Source organism: Mesoplodon densirostris, chromosome 20, assembly GCF_025265405.1.
Source record: "Mesoplodon densirostris isolate mMesDen1 chromosome 20, mMesDen1 primary haplotype, whole genome shotgun sequence".
NCBI lineage: Eukaryota > Metazoa > Chordata > Mammalia > Artiodactyla > Ziphiidae > Mesoplodon > Mesoplodon densirostris.
In genome coordinates, this window is record NC_082680.1 from 6,520,344 (window position 1) to 6,545,014 (window position 24,671).

At 41.4% G+C, this 24,671-nt stretch overlaps 1 protein-coding gene across 2 annotated transcripts in view; it reads left to right on the top strand.

Annotated features, from left to right (window-relative positions):
• Nucleotides 1–247: 247 nt before the first annotated feature.
• The window catches only part of AGPAT5 (1-acylglycerol-3-phosphate O-acyltransferase 5), a 65,445-nt gene continuing 41,021 nt past the window's right edge, over nucleotides 248–24,671 (top strand). For both annotated transcript variants that reach the window (XM_060086135.1, XM_060086137.1), the window contains exons 1-2: nucleotides 248–823; nucleotides 22,103–22,172. In XM_060086135.1, the coding sequence (XP_059942118.1) occupies nucleotides 605–823; nucleotides 22,103–22,172 (289 nt within the window). In that variant the 5' untranslated portion in view covers nucleotides 248–604. The remainder of the gene's footprint in view (nucleotides 824–22,102; nucleotides 22,173–24,671) is intronic.

A 24,671-nucleotide genomic window follows, 5' to 3' on the forward strand; every position in this document is an offset into this window, starting at 1 on the left:
ACCCACCTTCAACCAGCTCCGCCCGGAAGCCGCTGCTTTCCTTTGCGGGGGTCGGGGAAAGCAAGCTTTGGAGCATGCGCAGTACCCAGAGCGGGCAGTCCACGCGTCCGGACGGCAGTAGCGTGTCAACTGTCAGCAGCACTTGACCAATCGGGAGATGAGTTCTTGCTGCTGAACCCCGCCCCCCGGGGGGGACTATGGTAACGGGAGGCCAATCAGGAGTCGTGTTGTTGGTGCGGAGCCCCGCCCCCGGCAGGGGCATAGGGTGACGGGCTAGGGTCATGGGGTGTGAGTGATCGTGAGCTCTCGAGCCCCCGAGGGCCGCGGCTTCCCCTTGTCCCGCGGCCGGGAGCAGCGCGCCGGGCCCCTCACTCGCCAGCCCGCCCACCGTCCAGCGGCGGCGCGGTCCATGCGGCTGGGGGCGGAGGCCGGATCCGGCGCGGGCTGGGCGTCTCAGGGGCGGCCGGCGGCCCAGCTAGGTGAGGGGGCGGCGGCGGGGCCCGACCCAGCCCGGTGATTGGCCGCCGATTGAGGGCCGCCGGGCGGCCGGCGGCGGCGGGGGTGGGAAGAGCCGGCGGAGCCTTCCGCGTGCGGAGCCGGAAAGATGCTGCTGTCCCTGGTGCTCCACATGTACTCGATGTGCTGCGTGCTGCCGGCCGCCGTGCTCCTGGGCACGGCTCCCACCTACGTGCTGGCCTGGGGGGCCTGGCGGCTGCTCTCCACCTTCCTGCCCTCGCGCTTCTACCAGGCGGTGGACGATCGGCTCTACTGCATCTATCAGAGCATGGTGCTTTTCTTCTTCGAGAACTGCACCGGCGTGCAGGTGAGGCCCCGCCCGCCCTCCGGGCCCGCCCGCCGCACCTGCAGCCCCTCCCTGTGTCTGGGGCCCTGGGGGGTCGCAGGCGCATCCCCCAGCTGCCATCCACCCAGCGTCTGTCCAGCTAGTGTAGGCTCGCTCCGCCCTGGCGGGCAGATCCGGCCCCGGGAACACGTGCCATGACGCCGTCCTCCCACCGTGGGGGCAGTTTCAAGTTCTCGCTTAGGGTTTGGCCAGGTGCTTCCTTGCGGGTACTCCAGGATTACTAGGTAGCTGCGGTAACGCTGCTCTGCAGCCCCAAGCGGGATCCACCGCCCGCCCTCCCCCTCTCTTGCAACTGTCTGTCTTGGTGCTGGGAGAAGTAGGTGCAGATGAACGTTTAAATAGGGCAAGCAGTTGACAGCTTCTGGCGTTTGGTCTAAGAAGATGGTAATGGTGGAAGTCAACGGTGCGCTTTTAAAAATCGGAGACCTTTTCTTGAAACAGATTGATGTTACTGTTTGGGCGAGAAGTACAACTTTGTTTTGCCTTCTTCCGCAGTACAAGTGAAAGCTGGGCAAGGAAATTAATCCATGTGTTACTGTAGAAGCCTTACCGGAGATAAAATTCTTGCCAACTTTGACTAGGCTTACATGTGTGGCTAATCTTTTGTCTGCTTACTTTCTGTTATTTTCTTTCTCTGTAGAGATTGGATTTGTAGATTAAATTTGTAAAACAAACAAAAGTAGAAGGCCCTTTTAACTCCATTTAATTATTTGAAGTCTCCTACACAGAAATAGCAGTTGTGTTTTCCTTCTGTTCCCCAATTTGACAAAAAAAAAAAAAAAAAAAAAAAGGAGAGAGCTTAATTCTTGGTTTTCCTTATATTCAGTTAGTCCTCTTCTTTTCTTTTCTTGGTGAGGATGGGTTGGAGTGAATGGGATGGCATTATTTTGTCTTTTTGTCTTTTTTTTTTTTTTTCCCCTAGAGTAGCTGCTTTCACCCTTTTGTCCACCAGCTACTATTTTGAATTTGTAGTTGCATTGCTGTTGATTCCTGATGACTCTATGAGTTTGCCCCAGTTGGAGGTTTGGGGGAAGGGAACTAGAAGCCAGGGACTGTGTTTAAATCAGTATCTATAAGTGTTTCCTAGGAAAGAAAGGAAGATCGCTTTTCCAGATACTGGTTTCCTGATAATAGACTTTTTCAATGGGCCACATTTAAAATTTTCACTAATTCAGACCAGTCATTTCCCCACTCTGTTCTTACCTCACCACTTTGTCTAAATGTATGGTTTTATCATGATAAGTATTTAATTTCACATCATATGACAACTGGCCTGGGCTAGGATACAGGATCAGAATATACGACAGTCATTTACCTCTTAGAAAAGTAATTCTACCTATGGCGGGTTTTTAAATTTTCGTTAAAAGCATATAATATGTCCCATGCAATGTACCATATACCATTGAAGTAATTTGTGTTTAGCAAGTTTCTTATTTTAAAAAAATGACTGTAAAATTTCACAGTATTTCTCAAATTGTATATCTTACCTTATATTTGTTCAGTATAGACCTCCAATTTATTGTTTGAGTTCTCAGCACATGGTTTTTAAAAAGTTTAATCTGATGATGATCAACGGACACTCAGTTCTAGGATTCCTAACAAACTTCATCAAGGGACCTGCGTGAAATAAAATTTTGAATTATAATTGAGGGCCATCAGGCATCCTTTTTTTTTTTTTTTTTTCTTTTTGCGGTATGCGGGCCTCTCACTGTCGTGGCCTCTCCCGTTGCGGAGCACAGGCTCCGGATGCGCAGGCCCAGCGGCCATGGCTCACGGGCCCAGCCGCTCCGCGGCATATGGGATCCTCCCAGACCGGGGCACGAACCCGTATCCCCTGCATCGGCAGGCGGACTCTCAACCACTGCGCCACCAGGGAGGCCCAGGCATCCTTTTATAAATACATGAAGAACCAGTATTCAGTTATAATCTTCTAAATGTCAGAATTCATTTTTCTTCGTTAATTAAAAAAATGTTTTTTTGTTGCTCTTTCCCCTCCTTCTACTGGAATACACCAAAAACTGATCATTGATATTTGCAGGCCAGAATATCTAGTGATATTTATTTCTAGGCATATGCAACATGCCTCGTCATTAACACCCTCTAAATATTTTAGTCACCATTTTCTTCCTGCTGAAATCAGTACTTTAAAATATATTTTACACTGATGGCTTCTGTCTGCTAATCCCCACTTCCCCAAGTGCTAACATGATACATTATAACAATCAAAAGTAAAATTTGATATAAAATAAATTTAGTTTTTCAGCTGACGTGCTTCAAGTATAAATTAGTTCAAATAACACTGGAAGAAAAACATATAATTTAAGTCTAAGATTTTAACGTTTTATATATATAATGTGTTCAGCTAGAATACCCTTAACTTCTCTAATAATTCATACATTTACTTGAAAGATTGTTTCAATTTCCTCAGAAACCCTCAAGGCCTTTGTGTCTAGAGGCCATTTATAACTAGTTCTTTCTTTTGGTAGCACTGTGGCCTCAAAAATAGTCCTAAATTCTTAATGAATTAAATTTGTATTCTGTATCTTGTTGTAAAAGCAGCTAAACTATTGTATTTGAATGAAACATGTTTATTTAGGATCAGAGATATTTAGAATCAGAGAAGGGACCTCACAAGTCCAACACTTTTTTTTTCAAGTCTGGATTCTTTCTGCATTTCTGCTAAAATGTTGCCCAGATTCTCCTCAAATATCAGTAGTTCTAGATAGAATGTAAATTGTTGCTTGTATCCTTAATTTTTTTTTCTCTACCTATTTATCATTCATGTTAAGACCTTTAAAGACCTTCGTACAGTTTAACTGGGAGTAACAGAGCCAGGAAGATCTGGATGTGCTTCTGGGTTTGCTTAAGTAGAATGACACAAACCTTTAAGAGGAAATTAAACATTTCTCAATCAGATATGATTCCAGTCTAACACAATTTAAGTCTGGCCAGGGAATAGACTTATAAGAAAATTTTAGAGAAATGTAATTTGAACCTTGTTTTTGTACTTTCTATAAATATAAATCCTGAACTGTGAGCAAGACAGTTATTTTAGTTTCAATTTGTGCACATTTTTTTAAAATACCTTATTTTTCTGTTATGAGTCACAGGTACAATAAAATATTCAAACTGCAAAAATATTTTGAGGGGCTTCCCTGGTGGCGCAGTGGTTGAGAGTCTGCCTGCTGATGCAGGGGACACGGGTTCGTGCCCCGGTCTGGGAAGATCCCACATGCCGCGGAGCATCTGGACCCGTGAGCCATGGCCGCTGGGCCTGCGCGTCCGGAGCCTGTGCTCCGCAACGGGAGAGGCCACAACAGTGAGAGGCCCACATACTGCAAAAAAAAAAAAAAAAAAAAAATATTTTGAGAAAGTTAAAGTTCCCCTTACCTGCACACACCTTTCCTAGGCCTGCAACAGTTTGGTGTGTAACTTTGGATTTCTACCAAGAGCTTTTATATAAATGTATGAATTGTGGGAAGACCTCTTCTCCATTAAATTAACTTCTTGGATGGGTTTTATAGTAACCTAAATATACCATAACCTATGGGGACACCTCTGTGCCATTGTTATGAAAAGCAAAAGAAAATATGACTCTATACACAATTTACTTTCCCTCTTTAGTAAATTTGTCTAATTTTGTAGAACTGAATACACTGAGAGTGGGCTCTTCTTAAATGGAATTATAAGCTAATTTTTCCTTTAATATTTTCTCATTTTATTATGTTTTTTTTTTTCTTTTCTTTTCTTCTTGCGGTACGTGGGCCTCTCACTGTTGTGGCCTCTCCCGTTGCAGAGCACAGGCTCCGGACGCGCAGGCTCAGCGGCCATGGCTCACGGGCCCAGCTGCTCCGCGGCATGTGGGATCTTCCCGGACTGGGGCACGAACCCGTGTCCCCTGCATCGGCAGGCGGACTCCCAACCACTGCGCCACCAGAAGCCTTATTATGGTTTTTTAAACAGAGGTTAATATTAGCAGTTAGACAATCCAAAACTAAGTAGTAACGTCTCAGAACCCGCTCTTTATTCATTCATCTGATATTGGAGTGTGCCCTGAATTCCAGGTCCTGTGCTGGACTATATGGGATGGAATGAAGAAAAACATAGACAAGGTCCCTGCCCTCATGGAACTCACATTCTAGTGGGACACAAAAAATAAGAAGAAAGTTAAAATGCACTGTACTCGGTGACTTTGTTAACCTAGTGTGTAGAGGTTGGGGGTTTGGGGAAATGTCCCTGAGCAAGTCACATATGCGCTGAGCTCTGAAAAGGGCCAGTTTGGGAAGTGTTGTAGTAATCTAGGTGAGAGATTATGGTCCGAGTCGTGGGAAGAGTGGGCACGGAGAGAAAGCAAAGAATCCCGGAAGTATTTGAAGGTAGCTGATGGGGCTTTGTAACTGGATACGGAGTGGAAAGGAGAGGACTGTGTTAGCAGCACACCTAGCATTTAGTGAGCGCCGACTGTGTGCCAGGTACTGGTGTCTTATGTGGGTCATCTCAGCCTTACCAGATAGGCCCTGTTTTCCCCATTTTACAGATGAGAGAACTAAGGCACACAGAGTTCACACTTGCAATGGTCAAGTCAGGATTTAGTCCAAGGCAGTCTAGCTTCAGGGTCCATTTTCCAAAGATGCTTTGCTAGGTGGTGTGGTTATATTTGTTGAGAGAACAGCCCCACTCTCAAGGTGTGCCTTCTAGGAGAAGCACTGGCAAACAGTTACAGTAGAGGATTATACTGAAAGTGGAGTTTTTGTGTTTATGAGCTTTGTACTACAAAGGGAATGTGACTCTGCTGGGTGATTCAAGGCCATATCAATTGTGACGAACCGCTGTGAGTTTTTACTTCAAGCAGGAGTAGCACGGTGTGTTAAGGGAAAAGAGGTTCTCAGCTGGTAACTGAAGGACGCTGAAGACTCCTGAGCACGGCATTCAAGGCTGGCTGAATTCTGCCCTGGCAGCTTTCCCATCCATTGATCTCACTGTAGCCCAGCTACTGCTTCCTCACCAGTCCCTCCCCTAAATGACCAGTGCATGTGCTTTGGGACTCCTCTTCTCTGTACACTTCCTTCCAACTCGGGCAACTTTTCCTCATCTGTCATGATCTCACCCATCCCCATGTCAGGATCACTTATATGTAATATTAACATAGCATTAGCATATTTTAAGATATATATATTATCCCCTTTACCAGATTGTAGCCCCATGGAGATGGCAGTAAAGTGGAGAGTGACTTGACTTGATTGTGCCCTTTTCACAAAAGGACCAGTGATCTGCGTTTCGGTGGAAATGAGGATGAGAATCTCACGTTGAAGGCATGGGGGCTCTTGACTGGCCCTCTAGTTGACAAGTTTTGATCCAACAGGGTCAGCAGGTGGAGTGAGTCAGTTTGCTTTCTTTACTTAATAGATGGGGGAGAAAACATGCGCTCTACCCACAGAAGTAAGACTGAGAATAAGGTCAGAGACCTTATCAAAGAGGGGATTCTGGAACAGCTAGCAGTGCAGAGAAGCCTTTGTTTACTTGTCAGTAAAAACCTGTACTTTTTGCAATTTTTAAAGGTAAGCAATTCTGTAAGGTTTATTTTGTTTCCTCTGCTTCTTTGCACGGACTAGCAGTGAAAACCCCAAATAAGCAAGTGTTGCAGGGGATTTAGAGGGCTGTATGTGTGTGTAAGTGTAAGTGATAATTGGAAGCAGAAAGAAATGAGGCGGGTGGTACCTGGAAAGGGGAGTTAGGTTAAGTGCTAACCACATGTGACGCACGAGCGTTTCCATTGATAAATTAGTCTCTACTCTCAGCACACAATTTAGCAGTTAGAAAGAGGTCAGGTTTTTTTTTTCCTTAAATATTTATTTATTTATTTATTTGGTTGTGCCAGGTCTTAGTTGCGGCAGGTGGGTTCCTTTAGTTGCGGCTCGTGGGCCCCTTTAGTTGTGGCTCGCGGAGCTCCTTAGTTGCGGCACATGGGCTCCTTAGTTGCGGCATGCATGTGGGATCTAGTTCCCTAGCCAGGGATCGAACCCGGGCCCCCGGCATTGGGAGTGCTGAGTCTTAACCATTGCGCCACCAGGGAAGTACCCTTTTTTTTTTTTTTTTTTTAACTGAAAGTATAATGAGATGTTAGAAAATGACAAAATGAGCAAAGAGCTGAGGAAGTACAGGAGTACTGTACTGAATGCAAGTGGTTGCTTAACTGAGGGGAGGTGCGTGAACATAAGGAAATGATTCTTCCACGTTAGATGCGATGCACTGAATGCCAGCTCTTCGTGTGGTTACATGTTGCTTTGCTCTCATAATTTGTATTTTTCTGTAGGAAAGTATTTTATGTCAGTTTTTCTCGAGTTTCTTATCTCCTTGTGGTTAATGTTCACTGTGAAAGAATTACACAAGCTTCTAATTTATGGGAAGCCTCATTTGACATTTTTTATTTGGAACTTTTGCAGATAATAATTTTGTTGTAGTCAAAAGATTTTTGGATCTTGGGTGAGAAACCTGAGTGTAATTCCTAGTTCTTTGCTATTCTCTGTCAGCTTGAATAAATCAACTTTTCAACTCAGCATTCTCATTATTAAATGGAATACTATTGTCATGTTATTTTGTGAAGACTAAATGAGATAATACGTGAAACTGCTGAGCTCAGTGACATCATAGATGCTCAGGAAAAACACACCCTGTAAATGAGGACAATACAGAGAGACAGATATGACGAATGTATAAAAAGAGGTTTGTGATTTGTAAGGTTCCATTTAAACGTTGCATAATAATTATTTTTGTGTACTGATTATTAGACAAATGACTATGTTTATATTTTAACATTGTTTCGGAGGGGTGTCATACTTTTCCTATTCAGGGAAAGGTTTCAAATTGGGCAGAAAAAGACCTTAGTTTTGTGTGTATTACGGTAGAAGTCTTGTACTTGATCTTGAAATGATATATTTCATTGACACAGAAATACATTTAAAAATCATTTCAAATAATTATAAACGTCATAGAGTGTAAATTATATCTGCAAACTTATTTATGCTGCAATTCTTTATGGCTGCATTTGTATGTAATCAGAGCCCTTTTTTTAAGGAAGAGAAATTATATAGGTGTTTCTCCTATCCATTCATCATTTAACACGATTTTGAGTAAACAATCTGACTTTGTTGGATAATGATAATAATTAGAGCAACAGCTAACATTTTGGGGGACAGTTCCTATGATCCAGGAGTTGTGGCAGGTAGCTTACATGGTCTCGTTTATCTCACCACACCTGTGGTGAGCAGTTACCATGATTCCATTCACTCTACAGGTAAGGAAAAATAGGCATGGGGAGGTTAGGGACTTGTGCTGCAGTTCACGTAGTTGGTAAGGCGACGGGCTACGGCTCAGGTCCGAGGCTCGGTGTAAACCCAGTGTTTCTGCCCGGGCCCTTCGTGACTGGTGTGCTGTGCACAGAGGAGACAGATCTGTCTGTAGCTGGGCCCGCAGCTCAAACCGACGCGGCCAGAGCCGCAGAAGAGGCACACAGATGTAACGGGCGTTGATGCGTTACACGTAGGTTAATCTTGTACACGCTAGGGTTTTTACCGGCCCCTCTCAGATAAGAAGGGGAAACTAAAAGAGGCAGTTAGAGTCAGCCCAAGGCAGTAACCTGTGGAGGCACAGCTAGGTGTGGGAAAGGTGGGTTTGGGCTCCTAGGGCTGGTAAACTGTGGGAAGGTCCCTAGGAAATGTACGGTAGATAAAGACTGTTAATTAAGTAAGGTTTGCTGACTCATCTCGGTGCTGTCTCTGACCTTCCTGGTCCTCTAGGAAGGAACACCTTTTCGAGTGTTTTAAATGTCACCTGTACAAAAGGAAGTTTAGGCCTCCTTCAGGCGGAAAAGGGGAGGGCAGAGGGCTGTGCGTGCTGCTTCTCAGTGGCCCTCCGCTCAAAATAATCCTCATGTCAAAGCGGCATGTTTTGGGGCGGCGTGTTCTGATCCCCGTCTACAGCATCATCTGTATCTAAGGACAGCGAAAGACGTTTTTTTAAAAAATGGCATTTCAATGTGCATGTGGAAAGGAAATGAATATTATTGAGATAAATAATATCTCAGTTTTTTTTTCTCTTTTTGAAGAGGAAGAATGCTGTCCCTTATGTACCCATGGTGGTGTTGGTTAGGTAGTCCACTGTGTTAGACATGTGATTACTTTAGATTCCATTTTACCACCTTTTTTCAGGATACAAGAGAGGGAGTCTTCAAGTAGTTTATCAAATCATGGGAGCAAATTCAAAACAAGGTGAAGATGAGATCCAGGTGAGAGGACAGTGTCTACATTTAAATCCAAGTCTTCTGAAAGGCGCTTTGTGCAAGATAAACAAGCTTGATTGACTAAAGCAGAATTGTAACTAGTGTGTCCGTCGCAGTGAACATAATCATTCAAAGAGCATTTTTACTGAATTAATAAAATGAAGAGAGAACACTGTTATTTTTCTATAGAGGGAGTTTACATGAGTGTTTTAAAAATGGAGGAACCCCAACTTGAACAACTATGATGACTTAAAATTACTTAGAGAATGAGGAAGAACCAAAAAGCCATGTTTTTCACATGCCTTGTTTGAAGGAACAAATTACCTGCCGAAAAGTGATTGTAATTTGAAATCCATGTACTAGAAGATTCACAGAATGATGCCTTTAAAAAGTCACTGGTGCATTTAAAGTATTTGTTTATTCCCCACCTCTTTACTGTTGAAAATGAGGTATAGCTTTATCCACTTGTGAAAAATAAACGTGCAGCTTTTTTTTTTTTTTTTTTTTTTGCGGTACGCGGGCCTCACTGCTGTGGCCTCTCCTGCTGCGGAGCACAGGCTCCGGACGCGCAGGCTCAGCGGCCATGGCTCACGGGCCCAGCCGCTCCGCGGCATGTGGGATCTTCCCGGACCGGGGCACGAACCCGTGTCCCCTGCATCGGCAGGCGGACTCTCAACCACCACCAGGGAAGCCCACGTGCAGCTTCTCGATTCAGTGACCATTTGTTGAAAAGCATTTGAGTGCTGGGCTCTGGGTAGAACAAGGATGCAATCCTTGCCCCTGAGGAGCCTGTGGGCCTTGAGGGGGATGTGATGTGAGTCGGAAATAGGGATGCACAGCGTGACCGGCTTCGTTGTCACGCAAAAGGGGGAGAGATGAATTCTGGGGTCTGGGTTAGAAGGCAGGAGGGCTTCGTGAGGAGGTAAACAAGCGGAAAAGCTGATCTAAGATGACTACAGTGGGAGAGCGCAGGGGGCTCTTAGGTCATCAGAGAGTCGTTTAGTCATTTATTTGTGGGGGCATTTTATAAGTTATTATGAAACTTTAAATTCGGAAAACACTACAGGTATCTTATTAATTATATACTTGTTTGTAAGATAGTAGTAACTGTCTTATTAAGTATTTTGAGAATCTGTACTCTTAAATGAAAACTTTTACTTGTCCTCCATGTTAGTAAATTTAAAAGCAAATAACCTTTTCACTTCAATGAACAGAAGTGTGATAATTTTAAGTTGGAATGAAGTGCTTTTTCTTTGAAGCCTGGGAAATAAATTAAGTGAAGGGCCTTAAAAACTGCATTTATGTGGTACATAAACATTGTAATCATGCATTCCTTTCTTTGGATGATCAACATTTATTTGAAGTACTTAATAATTTGCGTCTATTGCAATAAGATTTGCAGTTCATCATTTCACTTACTTTGCTTTTAGAGCTTGTAAATTTTTAAATATGAAGGGCTATTCTTTGTAACTTTTTATTTCTGTTGAATTCCAAACAAGTGACAATGACAAATAAAAAAGAAACAACTTAAGAGGCAATCAATCCAAATATCCACTTTGAGATCCTAAATTATGTTATGTCAGAGGCTTACCATCTTCTTTCGCATCTTAATTGGAAATAGCTTTTATTTCAGTGATATGCATACTGAAAAATAAACTTTAATAAGTATGAACTATGTATTTATTATTTTCCCTTCAATGGCTAGGAGTTAAGATTTTGTTCCTTTCACATTTCGCCCATCTGTTTTGCCCGCCAGAATTCATTACTTATCTTACTTTCTCTAGATAACCACTGAAGATCTATTTTTAAACACTGGGCATGTTTAACTTTGTTACTGAGATAAGCTAAATATAGAAAATGTCGATTGTTTGGAAGCCATTTAGGGATGGGGAAAATTAGTGAGTCTTACAGGGATTGCAGAGATGGCTTTCCTGCAAAGCTTTTCAGTTCATGTTTGTGTCTATAAACAAAGTACAAAACTGTGGCATTTTAAGGCCAGCGTGGTATATAGTATAAGGACTAAGCCCAAGTAGTGGAGGTGTGGCATCTTAAACTGGTGGTGCCCGGTAACTGATCATGGGTCACTGAACAAGGCAACTTGGCTGTTCTGTGCCTCCGCCTGCTACAGTGTGAACTCAGAGAGCTGGACCAGACAGTGGCCAAACGTTGTTCTGGTGGCAATGGTGTACTGATGATATGCACTGTTGGGAATTGTTGGTCATGACATTAGATGACTGCTTATTTTTGTGGTTTCCTTTTCACCCTCGAGATGCTTGTTTTATTTTAAAGTGGGATATATTGGGTTTTATAGGAGATAAAGTTTGAAGCGCTATGTTTTCTGTATGATTGACACTGTAAATCCTGTGAAACATGCCCATTATTTAAATTTTTTTTAAAAATAGATCTTTATTGGAGTAGAATTGCTTCACAGTACTGTGTTAGTTTCTGTTGCACAACAAAGCGAATCAGCCATATGCATACATATGTCCCCATATCCCCTCCCTCTTGAGCCTCCCTCCCATTCTCCATTTCCCACCGTGTAGGTCATCACAAAGCACCGAGCTGATCTCCCTGTGCTATGCGGCTGCTTCCCACCAGCCAAGTATTTTACATTCAGTAGCGTATTTATGTCGATGCTACTCTTGCTTCTCCCCAGCTTCGCCCTCCCACCCCATGTCATCAAGTCCATTTTCTGTGTCTACCTCTTTATTCCTGCCCTGCAACTAGGTTCATCAATACCATCTTTTTTTAGATTCCATATATATGTGTTGGCATAGGGTATTTGTTTTTCTCTTTCTGACTTGCTTCACTCTGTATGACAGACTCCGGGTCCATCCACCTCACTACAAATAACTCAGTTTCGTTTCTTTTTATGGCTGAGTAATATTCCATTGTATATATGTGCCACATCTTCTTTATCCATTCATCTATCGATGGACACTTAGTTTGTTTCCATGTCCTGGCTGTTGTAAATAGTGCTGCAGTGAACATTGTGGAACATGACTCTTTTTGAATTATGGTTTTCTCAGGGTGTATGCCCAGTAGTGGGATTGCTGGGTCATATGGTAGTTCTATTTTTAGTTTTTTAAGGAACCTCCATACTGTTCTCCATAGTGGCTGTATCAATTTACATTCTCACCAACAGTGCAAGAGGGTTCCCTTTTCTCCACTGTATGTTCTTGCCTCCTTTGTTGTAAATTAGGTGCCCATGTGCGCGTGGGTTTATCTCTGGCCATTCTATCCTGTACCACTGATCTTTATTTCTGTTTTTGTGCTGATATTGTACTGTCTTGATTGCTGTAGCTTTCTGGTATAGTCTGAAGTTGGGGAGCCTGATTCCTCCAGCTCCCTTTTTCTTTCTCAAAATTGCTTTGGCTATTCGGGGCCTTTTGTGTTTCCGTACGAATTGTTAAATTTTTTGTTCTAATTCTGTGAAGAATGCCATTGGTAGTTTGATAGGGATTGCATTGAACCTGTAGATTGCTTTGGGTAGTATAGTCATTTTCACTATATTGATTCTTCCAATCCAAGAGCATGATAAATTTTTCCATCTGTTTATGTCATCTTTGATTTCTTTCATCAATGTTTTATAGTTTTCTGGCTACAAGTCTTTCGCCTCCTTAGGCAGGTTTATTCCTAGGTATTTTATTCTTTTTGTTGCAGTGGTAAATGGGAGTGTTTCCTTAATTTCTCCTTCTGATTTTTCATTGTTGGTGTATAGGAATGCTAGAGATTTCTGTGCATTAATTTTGTATCCTGCAACCTTACCAAATTCATTGATTAGTTCTAGTAGTTTTCTGGTGGCATCTTTAGGATTTTCTATGTATAGTATCATGTCATAGGCAAACAGTACAGTTTTACTTCTTCTTTTCCAATTTGTATTCCTTTTATTTCTTTTTCTCCTCTGATTGCTGTGGCTAGGACTTCCAGAACTATGTTGAATAAGTGTGGTGAGAATGGACATCCTTGTCTTGTTCCTGATCTTAGCGGAAATGTTTTCAGTTTTTCACCGTTGAGTATGATGCTTGCTGCGGGTTTGTCATATATGGCCTTTATTATTTTGAGGTAGGTTCTCTCTATGCCCATTTTCTGGAGAGTTTGTTTCATAAATGGGTGTTGAATTTTGTCAGAAGTTTTTTTGGGGTTTTTTTTTTTTGCGGTACGAGGGCCTCTCACTGTTGTAGCCTCTCCCGTTGCGGACGCGCAGGCTCAGTGGCTATGGCTCATGGACCCAGCCGCTCCGCGGCACATGGGATCTTCCCGGACCGGGGCACGAACCCGTGTCCCCTGCATCAGCAGGCGGACTCTCAACCACTGCGCCACCAGGGAAGCCCTGTCAGAAGTTTTTTCTGCATCTATTGAGATGATCATATGGTTTTTATTCCTTAATTTGTTAATATGGTGTATCACATTGATTGATTTGCATATATTGAAGAATCCTTGCATCCCTGGGATAAATCCCACTTGGTCATGGTGTATGATCCTTACAGTGTCCTGCTGATTCTGTTTGCTAGTATTTTGTTCAGGATTTTTGCATCTATGTTCATCAGTGATATTGGTCTATAATTTTCTTTTTTTGTGATATCTTTTCTGGTTTTGGTAGCAGGGTGATGGTGGCTTCGTAAAATGAATTTGGGAGTGTTTCTCCCTTTGCAATTTTTTGGAAGAGTTTGAGAAGGATGGGTGTTAGCTCTTTTCTAAATGTTTGATAGAATTCACCTGTGAAGCCATCTGGTCCTGGACTTCTGTTTGTTGGAAGATTTTTAATTACGGTTTCAATTTCATCACTTGTGATAGGTCTGTTTATATTTTCTAATTCTTCCTGGTTCAGTCTTGGAAAGTTGTACCTTTCCAAGAATTTGTCCATTTCTTCGTGGTTGTCCATTTTATTGGCATATAGTCGTTTGTAGTAGTCTCTTATAATCCTTTGTATTTCTGCAGTGTCAGGTGTGATTTCTCTGTTTTCATTTCTAATTTGATTGATTTGCATCCTCTCCCTTTTTTTCTTGATGAGTCTGGCTTTATCTTCTCAAAGAACCAGCTTTTAGTTTTATTGATCATTGCTATTGTTTTCTTCATTTCTATTTCATTTATTTCTGCTCTGATCTTTATGATTTCTTTCCTTCTACTGACTTTGGGTTTTCTTTGTTCTTCTTTTTCTAGTTGTTTTAAGTGTAGGGTTAGATTGTTTCTTTGAGACTTTTCTTGTTTCTTTTTTTTTTTCCATTTTTTTTATTAGTTTCTGCTTTATAACAAAGTGAATCAGTCATACATATACATCTGTTCCCACATCCCCTCCCTCATGCATCTCCCTCCCTCCCACCCTCCCCATCCCTCCCCTCCAGGCAGTCACAAAGCACCGAGATGATCTCCCTGTGCTCTGCGGCTGCTTCCCACCATCTATCTAGCCTACGTTTGGTAGTGTATATATGTCCATGCCTCTCTTTCGCTTTGTCACAGCTTACCCTTCCCCCTCCCCATATCCTCAACTCCATTCTCAAGTAGGTCTGTGTCTTTATTCCCGTTTTACCCCTAGGTTCTTCATGACATTTTTTTTTCTTATATTCCATATATATGTGTTAGCATACGGTATTTGTCTTTCTCTTTCTGACTTACTTCACTCTGTATGACAGACTCTAGGTCTATCCACCTCATTACAAATAGCTCAGTTTCGTTTCTTTTTATGGCTGAGTAATATTCCATTGTATATATGTGCCACATCTTCTTTATCCATTCATCCGATGATGGACACTTAGGTTGTTTCCAGCTCCGGGCTATTGTGAATAGAGCTGCAATGAACATTTTGGTACATGTCTCTTTTTGAATTATGGTTTTCTCAGGGTATATGCCTAGTAGTGGGATTGCTGGATCATATGGTAATTCTATTTTTAGTTTTTTAAGGAACCTCCATACTGTTCTCCATAGTGGCTGTACCAATTCACATTCCCACCAGCAGTGCAAGAGTGTTCCCTTTTCTCCACACCCTCTCCAGCATTTATTGTTTCTAGATTTCTTGATGATGGCCATTCTGACTGGTGTGAGATGATATCTCATTGTAGTTTTGATTTGCATTTCTCTAATGATTAATGATGTTGAGCATTCTTTCATGTGTTTGTTGGCAGTCTGTATATCTTCTTTGGAGAAATGCCTATTTAAGTCTTCTGCCCATTTTTGGATTGGGTTGTTTGTTTTTTTGCTATTGAGCTGCATGAGCTGTTTATAAATTTTGGAGATTAATCCTTTGTCAGTTGCTTCATTTGCAAATATTTTCTCCCATTCTGAGGGTTGTCTTTTGGTCTTGTTTATGGTTTCCTTTGCTGTGCAAAAGCTTTGAAGTTTCATTAGGTCCCATGTGTTTATCTTTGTTTTTATTTCCATTTCTCTAGGAGGTGGGTCCAAAAGGATCTTGCTGTGATTTATGTCATAGAGTGTTCTACCTATGTTTTCCTCTAAGAGTTTGATAGTTTCTGGCCTTACATTTAAGTCTTTAATCCATTTTGAGCTTATTTTTGTGTATGGTGTTAGGGAATGATCTAATCTCATACTTTTACATGTCCCTGTCCAGTTTTCCCAGCACCACTTATTGAAGAGGCTGTCCTTTCTCCACTGTACATTCCTGCCTCCTTTATCAAAGATAAGTTGGCCATATGTGCGTGGGTTTATCTCTGGGCTTTCTATCCTGATCCACTGATCTATCTTTCTGTTTTTATGCCAGTACCACACTGTCTTAATTACTGTAGCTTTGTAGTATAGTCTGAAGTCAGGGAGCCTGATTCCTCCAGCTCCTTTTTTCGTTCTCAAGATTGCTTTGGCTATTCGGGGTCTTTTGTTTTTCCAAACAAATTTTGAAATTTTTTGTTCTAGTTCTGTGAAAAATGCCAGTGGTAGTTTGATAGGGATTGCATTGAATCTGTAGATTGCTTTGGGTAGTAGAGTCATTTTCACAATATTGATTCTTCCAATCCAGGAGCATGGTATATCTCTCCATCTGTTTGTATCATCTTTAATTTCTTTCATCAGTGTCTTATAATTTTCTGCATACAGGTCTTTTGTCTCCTTAGGTAGGTTTATTCCTAGATATTTTATTCTTTTTGTTGCAATGGTAAATGGGAGTGTTTTCTTGATTTCATTTTCAGATTTTTCATCATTAGTGTACAGGAATGCCAGAGATTTCTGTACATTAATTTTGTAACCTGCTACTTTACCAAATTCATTGATTAGCTCTAGTAGTTTTTTGGTAGCATCTTTAGGATTCTCTATGTATAGTATCATGTCATCTGCAAACAATGACAGCTTTACTTCTTCTTTTCCGATTTGGATTCCTTTTATTTCCTTTTCTTCTCTGATTGCTGTGGCTAAAACTTCCAAAACTAGGTTGAATAAGAGTGGTGAGAGTGGGCAACCTTGTCTTGTTCCTGATCTTAGTGGAAATGGTTTCAGTTTTTCACCATTGAGGACAATGTTGGCTGTGGGTTTGTCATATATGGCCTTTATTATGTTGAGGAAAGTTCCCTCTATGCCTACTTTCTGCAGGGTTTTTATCATAAATGGGTGTTGAATTTTGTCGAAAGCTTTCTCTGCATCTATTGAGATGATCATATGGTTTTTCTCCTTCAACTTGTTAATATGGTGTATCACATTGATTGATTTGCGTATATTGAAGAATCCTTGCATTCCTGGAATAAACCCCACTTGATCATGGTGTATGATCCTTTTAATGTGCTGTTGGATTCTGTTTGCTAGTATTTTGTTGAGGATTTTTGCATCTATGTTCATCAGTGATATTGGCCTGTAGTTTTCTTTCTTTGTGACATCCTTGCCTGGTTTTGGTATCAAGGTGATGGTGGCCTCGTAGAATGAATTTGGGAGTGTTCCTTCCTCTAAAATTGTTTGGAAGAGTTTGAGAAGGATGGGTGTTAGCTCTTCTCTAAATGTTTGATAGAATTCGCCTGTGAAGCCATCTGGTCCTGGGCTTTTGTTTGATGGAAGATTTTTAATCACAGTTTCAATTTCAGTGCTTGTGATTGGTCTATTCATATTTTCTATTTCTTCCTGAGTCAGTCTTGGCAGGTTGTGCATTTCTAAGAATTTGTCCATTTCTTCCAGGTTGTCCATTTTATTGGCATAGAGTTGCTTGTAGTAATCTCTCATGATCTTTTGTATTTCTGCAGTGTCAGTTGTTACTTCTCCTTTTTCATTTCTAATTCTATTGATTTGAGTCTTCTCCCTTCTTTTCTTGATGAGTCTGGCTAATGGTTTGTCAATTTTGTTTATCTTCTCAAAGAACCAGCTTTTAGTTTGGTTGATCTTTGCTATCGTTTCCTTCATTTCTTTTTCATTTATTTCTGATCTGATCTTTATGATTTCTTTCCTTCTGCTAGCTTTGGGGGTTTTTTGTTCTTCTTTCTCTAATTGCTTTAGGTGCAGGGTCAGGTTGTTTACTCGAAATGTTTCCTGTTTCTTAAGGTGGGATTGTATTGCTATAAACTTCCCCCTTAGAACTGCTTTTGCTGCATCCCATAGGTTTTGGGTTGTCGTGTCTCCATTGTCATTTGTTTCTAGGTATTTTTTAATTTCCTCTCTGATTTCTTCAGTGATCACTTCGTTATTGAGTAGTGTATTGTTTAGCCTCCATGTGTTTGTATTTTTTACAGATCTTTTCCTGTAATTGATGTCTAGTCTCATAGCATTGTGGTCGGAAAAGATACTTGATACAATTTCAATTTTCTTAAATTTACCAAGGCTTGATTTTTGACCCAAGATATGATCTATCCTGGAGAATGTTCCATGAGCACTTGAGAAAAATGTGTATTCTGTTGTTTTTGGATGAAATGTCCTATAAATATCAACTAAGTCCATCTTGTTTAATGTATCATTTAAAGCTTGTGTTTCCTTATTTATTTTCATTTTGGACGATCTGTCCATTGGTGAAAGTGGGGTGTTAAAGTCCCCTACTATGATTGTGTTACTGTCGATTTCTTCTTTCATGGTTGTTAGCACTCGCCTTATGTATTGAGGTGCTCCTATGTTGGGTGCATAAACATTTATAATTGTTATATCTTCTTCTTGGGTTGATCCTTTGATCATTATATAGTGTCCCTCCTTATCTCTTGTAACAGTCTTTATTTTAAAGTCTGTTTTATCGGATATGACTATTGCTATTCCAGTTTTCTTTTGATTTCCATTTGCATGGAATGTCTTTTTCCATCTCCTCACTTTCAGTCTCTGTGTGTCCCTAGGTCTGAAGTGGGTCTCTTGTACACAGCATATAGATGGGTCTTGTTTTTGTAATCATTCAGCCAGTCTGTGTCTTTTGGTTGGGGCATTTAGTCCATTTACATTCAAGGTTATTATTGATATGTGTGTTCCTACTACCATTTTCTTAGTTGTTTTGGGTTTGTTTTTGTGGGTCTTTTTCTTCTCTTGTGTTTCCTGCTTAGAGAAGTTTCTTTAGCATTTCTCGTAAAGCTGGTTTGGTGGTGCTGAATTCTCTTAGCTTTTGCTTGTCTGAAAAGCTTTTGACTCCTTCATCGAATCTGAATGAGATCCCTGCTCCGTAGAGTAATCTTGGTTGTAGGTTTTTCTCTTTCATCACTTTAAGTATATCCTGCCAGTCCCTTCTGGCCTGCAGAGTTTGCATTGAAAAATCAGCTGATAACCTTATGGAGATTCCTTTGTATGTTATTTTTTGTCTTTCCCTTGCTGCTTTTAATATTTTTTCTTTGAATTTAATTTTTGTTATTTTGATTAATATGTGTCTTGGTGTGTTTTTCCTAGGGTTTATCCTGTATGGGACTTTCTGTGCTTCCTGGACTTGGGTGACTATTTCCTTTCCCACATTAGGGACGTTTTCAACTATAATGTCTTCAAATATTTTCTCAGATCCTTTCTTTTTCTCTTCTTCTTCTGGGACCCCTATAATTCGAATGTTGACACATTTAGTGTTGTCCCAGAGGTCTCTGAGATAGTCTTCAATTCTCTTCATTCTTTTTTGTTTATTCTGCTCCTCGGCAGTTATTTCCACCATTTTGTCTTCCAGCTCACTTATTTGTCTTCTGTTTCAGTTATTCTGTTATTGATTCTTTCTAGTGTATTTTTCATTTCAGTTATTGTGTTCTTCATATCTGTTTGTTTGTTCTTTAGTTCTTCTAGATCTTTGTTAAACATTTCTTATATTTTCTCAATCCATGCCTCCGTTCTGTTTCGGAGATTCTGGATCATCTTTACTATCATTACTCTGAATTCTTTTTCAGGTAGACTGCCTATTTCCTCTTCATTTATTTGGTCTTGTAGGTTTTTACCCTGCTCCTTCACCTGTGACATATTTTTTGCCATCTCTTTTTTCTTTTTTTTTTTTAATGAGTGGGGCTGTGTTCCTGTCTTACTGGTTTTGGGGCCTGAGGTTTCCAACACTGGGGCTTGTAGGCTGTTGGGTAGGGCTGGGTCTTCGTGCTGAGATGAGGACCTCCGTGAGACCTCACTCTGATGAATATTCCCTGGGGTCTGAGGTTCTCTGTTAGTCCAGTGATTCAGACTCAGAGCTCCCACCACAGGAGCTTCGGCCCAACAAGGGGCTCGTGAACCAAGATCCCGCAAGGCATCTGAGGCAGCAAAAACAAACAAAAAACAAAAAAAACAATAAAACCATAGCAAAGTAAAAAGTAAAATTAGACTAGGAAACTAACAGATATGTTAGGAAGAATATAAAAATAAAAATATAGATGAATCAACAACCAGAAGGTACATTAGTACCACAATAGTAAAAAAAAAAAAAAAAAAAAAGAGGAGGAGGGAAAAGAAAAAAGGGGGGCGGGGGGAGGCCTTGGCTGTGGAGGGCGGGGCCTAAGCAGGGGCAAGGTTTGGGTGGTGGGCGGGGTCAGTGCTCAGGACCCACAGGGCTGGAAAAGGCCCCTGGGGGCTGTGGGCAGTGGGGCTTAAGCTCAAGGAACAAAGGGGCCCAGGTGTGCACCCCATCCCTGGTCTCAGAGGGCAGGGGACCTCACCTGGGAGCCCAGCAGGCTTCCTGGGCTCCAGTGGACAGGGCAAACGCTCTCCTCTCCTCTCCTGCTCCTCCAGTCTGGGAGGGCCCCTTCCGCCTGCCTCTCCTGATCTGCCCCGCCTCCCTCCTATGCCCCCAAGGACCTACGCAGCCTGGAGGGGGCTTTGGAGGACAGGGGATCGGCCTGGGAGCTCACCCATTGTTTAAATTTTTAGTTTATTTTTCAAAAATATAAAATTATACATATTTAAGGTGTTCAATGTGATGTATGCATTATGAAATGATTACCACAATGAAACTAAAAAAAATGCCTTTTAATAGCTTGTATGCCATCTACCTTCAAAGGCTGTGGTCTCTAAATGAAGCTCAGAGCAAGAAAAGGGAAGGAGAGTCTCCTAGTGGTTCAAGTTCTGTCTTCAGCCTGGGGGCAGGCAGGTCTCCAAAGAGTGGTATTCAGATTGAATCAGTTAAACCACAGCCTTTCACTGTGAATGTCTCATCCACGGAAGTCAAGCCAGAAATACCCTGTCGTGTAGCTGCAGTACTTGAAACCCAGTGCGTCCCACCCAGTGGTCTCAAAGCAATTCTGGCTCGTTGTTAGGAAGAGGGATTGCTCACAGACCAGGACTCCACTTTTTAACCCTGCATACATCAAGTTATTGATTTCATTCTTTTGTTTTGACACTGATAAGCTTTCTTAATAAAAAATTATTGAGGAGAAATTTAAACTCATATTACCTGCATAGCACTGTATAGTTTTCTGAGGAAGATATAGGAAATCTCAGTCTGAGTCCCTAGTCTCCAGAGCTTTGTCATCTAGCTCCGTTTATCTACAGAGAGGTTGGCTTAATGTCTTTTTCTTTGTTCTGTTGTTAGATATAAATGAGTAGTGGTGTGATCAAAAGATAATCTCTGTGGCTATGTAAAAAGATAGATCTGTGGCTAATTCATAATCTTGAATAATCTGTGATGACAAGATACAGAAACAAAAACGCCCTGAATAAAAAATAACCAGTGTTAGGAGTCATTTCCTTTGAAGTCTTTAAAAATATACTTCCAATTTCTTTAAATAATTTATTATGAAACATTTGAGACATAGAGAACTACAGAAAGACTCATATAAGGAACACCTGTGTACCCACCACCCAGCTAAAGAAAGGAAGCACGACAGCTGGAGTTGAAGGCTGCTGTGTACCCCACCCTGTCGTGCAGTTTGCCCTTCCTACAAGTCACTGATCCTGCACTCCCTGTGCTCTGTATAGAGATGTAAAGAGTCCCAATCATGGGACCAAGTTTCCCCATTACTTACAGAATCAAGTTTTCATCTTTAGCTTGGTATTCAGAAGACTGTACGTTCTGGTTCAGATCTCCTCCGGCCTGCCTGCACCAGCTCACCGTCTCTAGGTGCAGCCTGGGTGTGCCGGCACCCTGCCAGGTGCACCATTACTGGCCTCAGACGCTGCCACTTATGTTCCTTTGTTCCTCTCTTCATAAACATTCCTTCCTTCACCTTCTCTGCTGAAACCGCACCTAATGAATGCTACTACTGCCTGCAGTTGACAGTTCTTTAATCGAGACTGTATTTTCATAATATTTGCATATGTCTCATCACAGTTATTGTATGCGCGCCTGTCTCTTCCACTACACTGTAGGCTCTTGGACGGATGCTGTACCTTATGAACCGTGTTTCAGATGTTGTGAGCAGTCAGTAAAAACTCAGGAGGATACTGATCATTGCTTTACTTTATGACCATTAACCTGCCCTGCGCTCAACTGCTTTATAGACACGTGCTGTTTATGGTCTCTGAGGCTCCTAAGAGAAGTCTAATAGTTATTAGTCATGGATGGGACTATTCATGACATTGCGTATTTGTCAATTTTTTGACATTGTCATATTTTGTATGTTACAGTAGTACATGTTTTAAAATATCAAAGTAATGTTTCTCTTTATTTTATCTTTTAGATATTGCTATATGGAGATTTGCCAAAAAACAAAGAAAATATAATATATTTAGCAAATCATCAAAGCACAGGTTTGTATTTCATTTGCATGAAACAGGTTTCTCTACGCACAGTAGGGAAGTAATTCAAAGTAATGTTCTGATATTTTTAAATGGATTTGTTGTTGTTGGTAAAACATGAATTTTCGATGCAGATATTATATGTGACCTCGTATTTTTGTGATTTTAGTTTTTTGGAAAATCAGGAATGTGAAAGCTATGAATTTTCCTTTTCCCTCTGCTGGGTGTATATAAGCTATTTTCTTTCCTTTTTTTCTCTTTGAATATCTCTGTAAATAGTCTATGTATTCTTCCTTTTTAAGTTTTGTTTTTGGAAGTGGAATTTGTGGATCATACTGTATAAACATTTTATATTTTTATTGTTAAGCTGCAGAAAGGTTGTACTGATTTGTGAGTGCTCATTTCCTTAAACACAGTATTAATTACTAATGTCTGCAGTTCCTTTTGCTTCTTCAAGTGTTTGGGTTTAATTATAGCTTGCTCTTCTATCAGGAATCACAGAAGACTCTGGTCTCCAGTATAGTGCAGTATATACGTTAAATTAGCTCAAGGTACTTAAAAAAAAACTTTTTGTATTGAAATAATTGTAGATTCACAAGGATTTACAAAAATAGTATGTAGAGTCCATTGACCCCTTCACCAACTTTGTCCCAATGATGGCATCTTATACAGTAACCAAAGTAAGAAATTAACAGTGGTTAAGGTACTTTTTAGTTCTCCAGATAATTCAGTCCAAGAAACATCCCACTTCATATTTTTTCAAAGCTGTAACTGCTTTTGATGCACACTTCCTAAATTCTATTTTTATTACTTTAAAAAGTGTAGTACCCAGAAGTTCAAAGCTAAAAACAAGCTGATGAATGAAACACCTGATTGGGAAATGACTAATGCCTGTGGCTGTCCTTTATCTTCCTCCTGTCAGCTGTGTTTCTTCATGGTTACTTTTATTACTACGTATACCTTCTGGAAGGTAAAGAAAGGTAAAGAAGTTGAGGTGCATCTTTCTCAACTTATCTTGTTACTGGTTACACTCAGTTTTCTAGGTCAAGAGCTGATGCTCTGAAGGGTGAATAGGAATTTGATGTATCTGTATTTCCCTGGCTTTATTACCATGACTGCTAAGACTATTTGATTTAATTACATTTGACTTTAGCAAAGCAACCAGCCCTGTGGTCAGGGTCTACTTCTAACTCTGGCCTATAAAGCAGCCTGACTTCCTCCTTTATTTTGACTGTTTCTCCAGTCATATCGGGCTTTTTACTGCTAACACAGTCTTGCTATTCCTGTTCTGCTGCTGATGGCATATGTCTACCAGGGTTCCAATATCCAAATAAAAAGGATTTGTGGGTCTAGGGCAGGGAGTGGCTCATGATAGCCCAATTTCCTTTATACTGAGCCCCTGGTTAATTTCATTTAGAGTTTTCTTTCTGTTTAAAGAATTCTTTCTTAAAATTCCTCGTTCAGGGGCTTCCCTGGTGGCGCAGTGGTTGGGAGTCCGCCTGCCGATGCAGGGGACACGGGTTCGTGCCCCGGTCCGGGAAGATTCCACGTGCCGTGGAGCGGCTGGGCCCCTGAGCCATGGCCGCTGAGCCTGCGTGTCTGGAGCCTGTGCTCCGCGATGGGAGAGGCCGCAGCAGTGAGAGGCCCGCGTACCACACACACACACACACACAAATTCCTTGTTCAGGTTCCATGCCAACTTCCCTTTTTCCAGGTTTCAATGGAAATAGTGTTCTGCTAACAGAGCTTTGGTACTAGCACAAACCTGTGGAATAAGTACTCCCTGAACATTCTGCTTACTGTGTGTTGGCCTTTATATCCAATACTTCAGAGTGAGGACTTCTGGGAAAACATTTGGGAGGACACAGATTTTTCACAATTCTTCTGTGTTTGGACCTAGAAGGGTAAAGTGGGGAGTGTGAGCTCCTTAGGCAGCCCGCGGCTGACGTGAAAACGTCACGTGTCTCATCACAGAGAACCAGTCTGCATTCCCGTCCTCTCACCTGACCTCTGAGGGCCTGGACTTTTAGTACCGGGCCCATACCGGTCCGTCGTTCAGAGTTGAGAAGGTTGCTTTTTGAATGCTTTAAAAAATCCATAATTTAGGAACATAACTAGATAGTGACTTTAAATTACTTTAGAATTATAGGCTTCAGTTAGAATGTGACAGAAGATACGTAGCCTTTTCCCAGAAAAATGGGCACATAAAACTTTGCCTAGAGTTTGAGTTTCCAGAGGCCCCTAAAGCTTATCCAGGGACATGGCTCGTTGGCCTGTTATGTCTAGGTACCCCTTTTAAAACCCTTTTGAGGTATTAAAAACCACAACCAAGTAATCTGAAAATGTCAGTAGCAGAAAGAACATGTCAGGGACTGCTGTTCAGCTTAGGCTTCCTTGCTCACCCTCTACAAGGCCTGCCAGAATACAAGAGTCTTTTCTTGGCCTGGCGTGCCGGAGAATTGGCATTTTAATTCGTCCCTCTGGTCCCCTGTTTTCACTGGATGTGCCCTT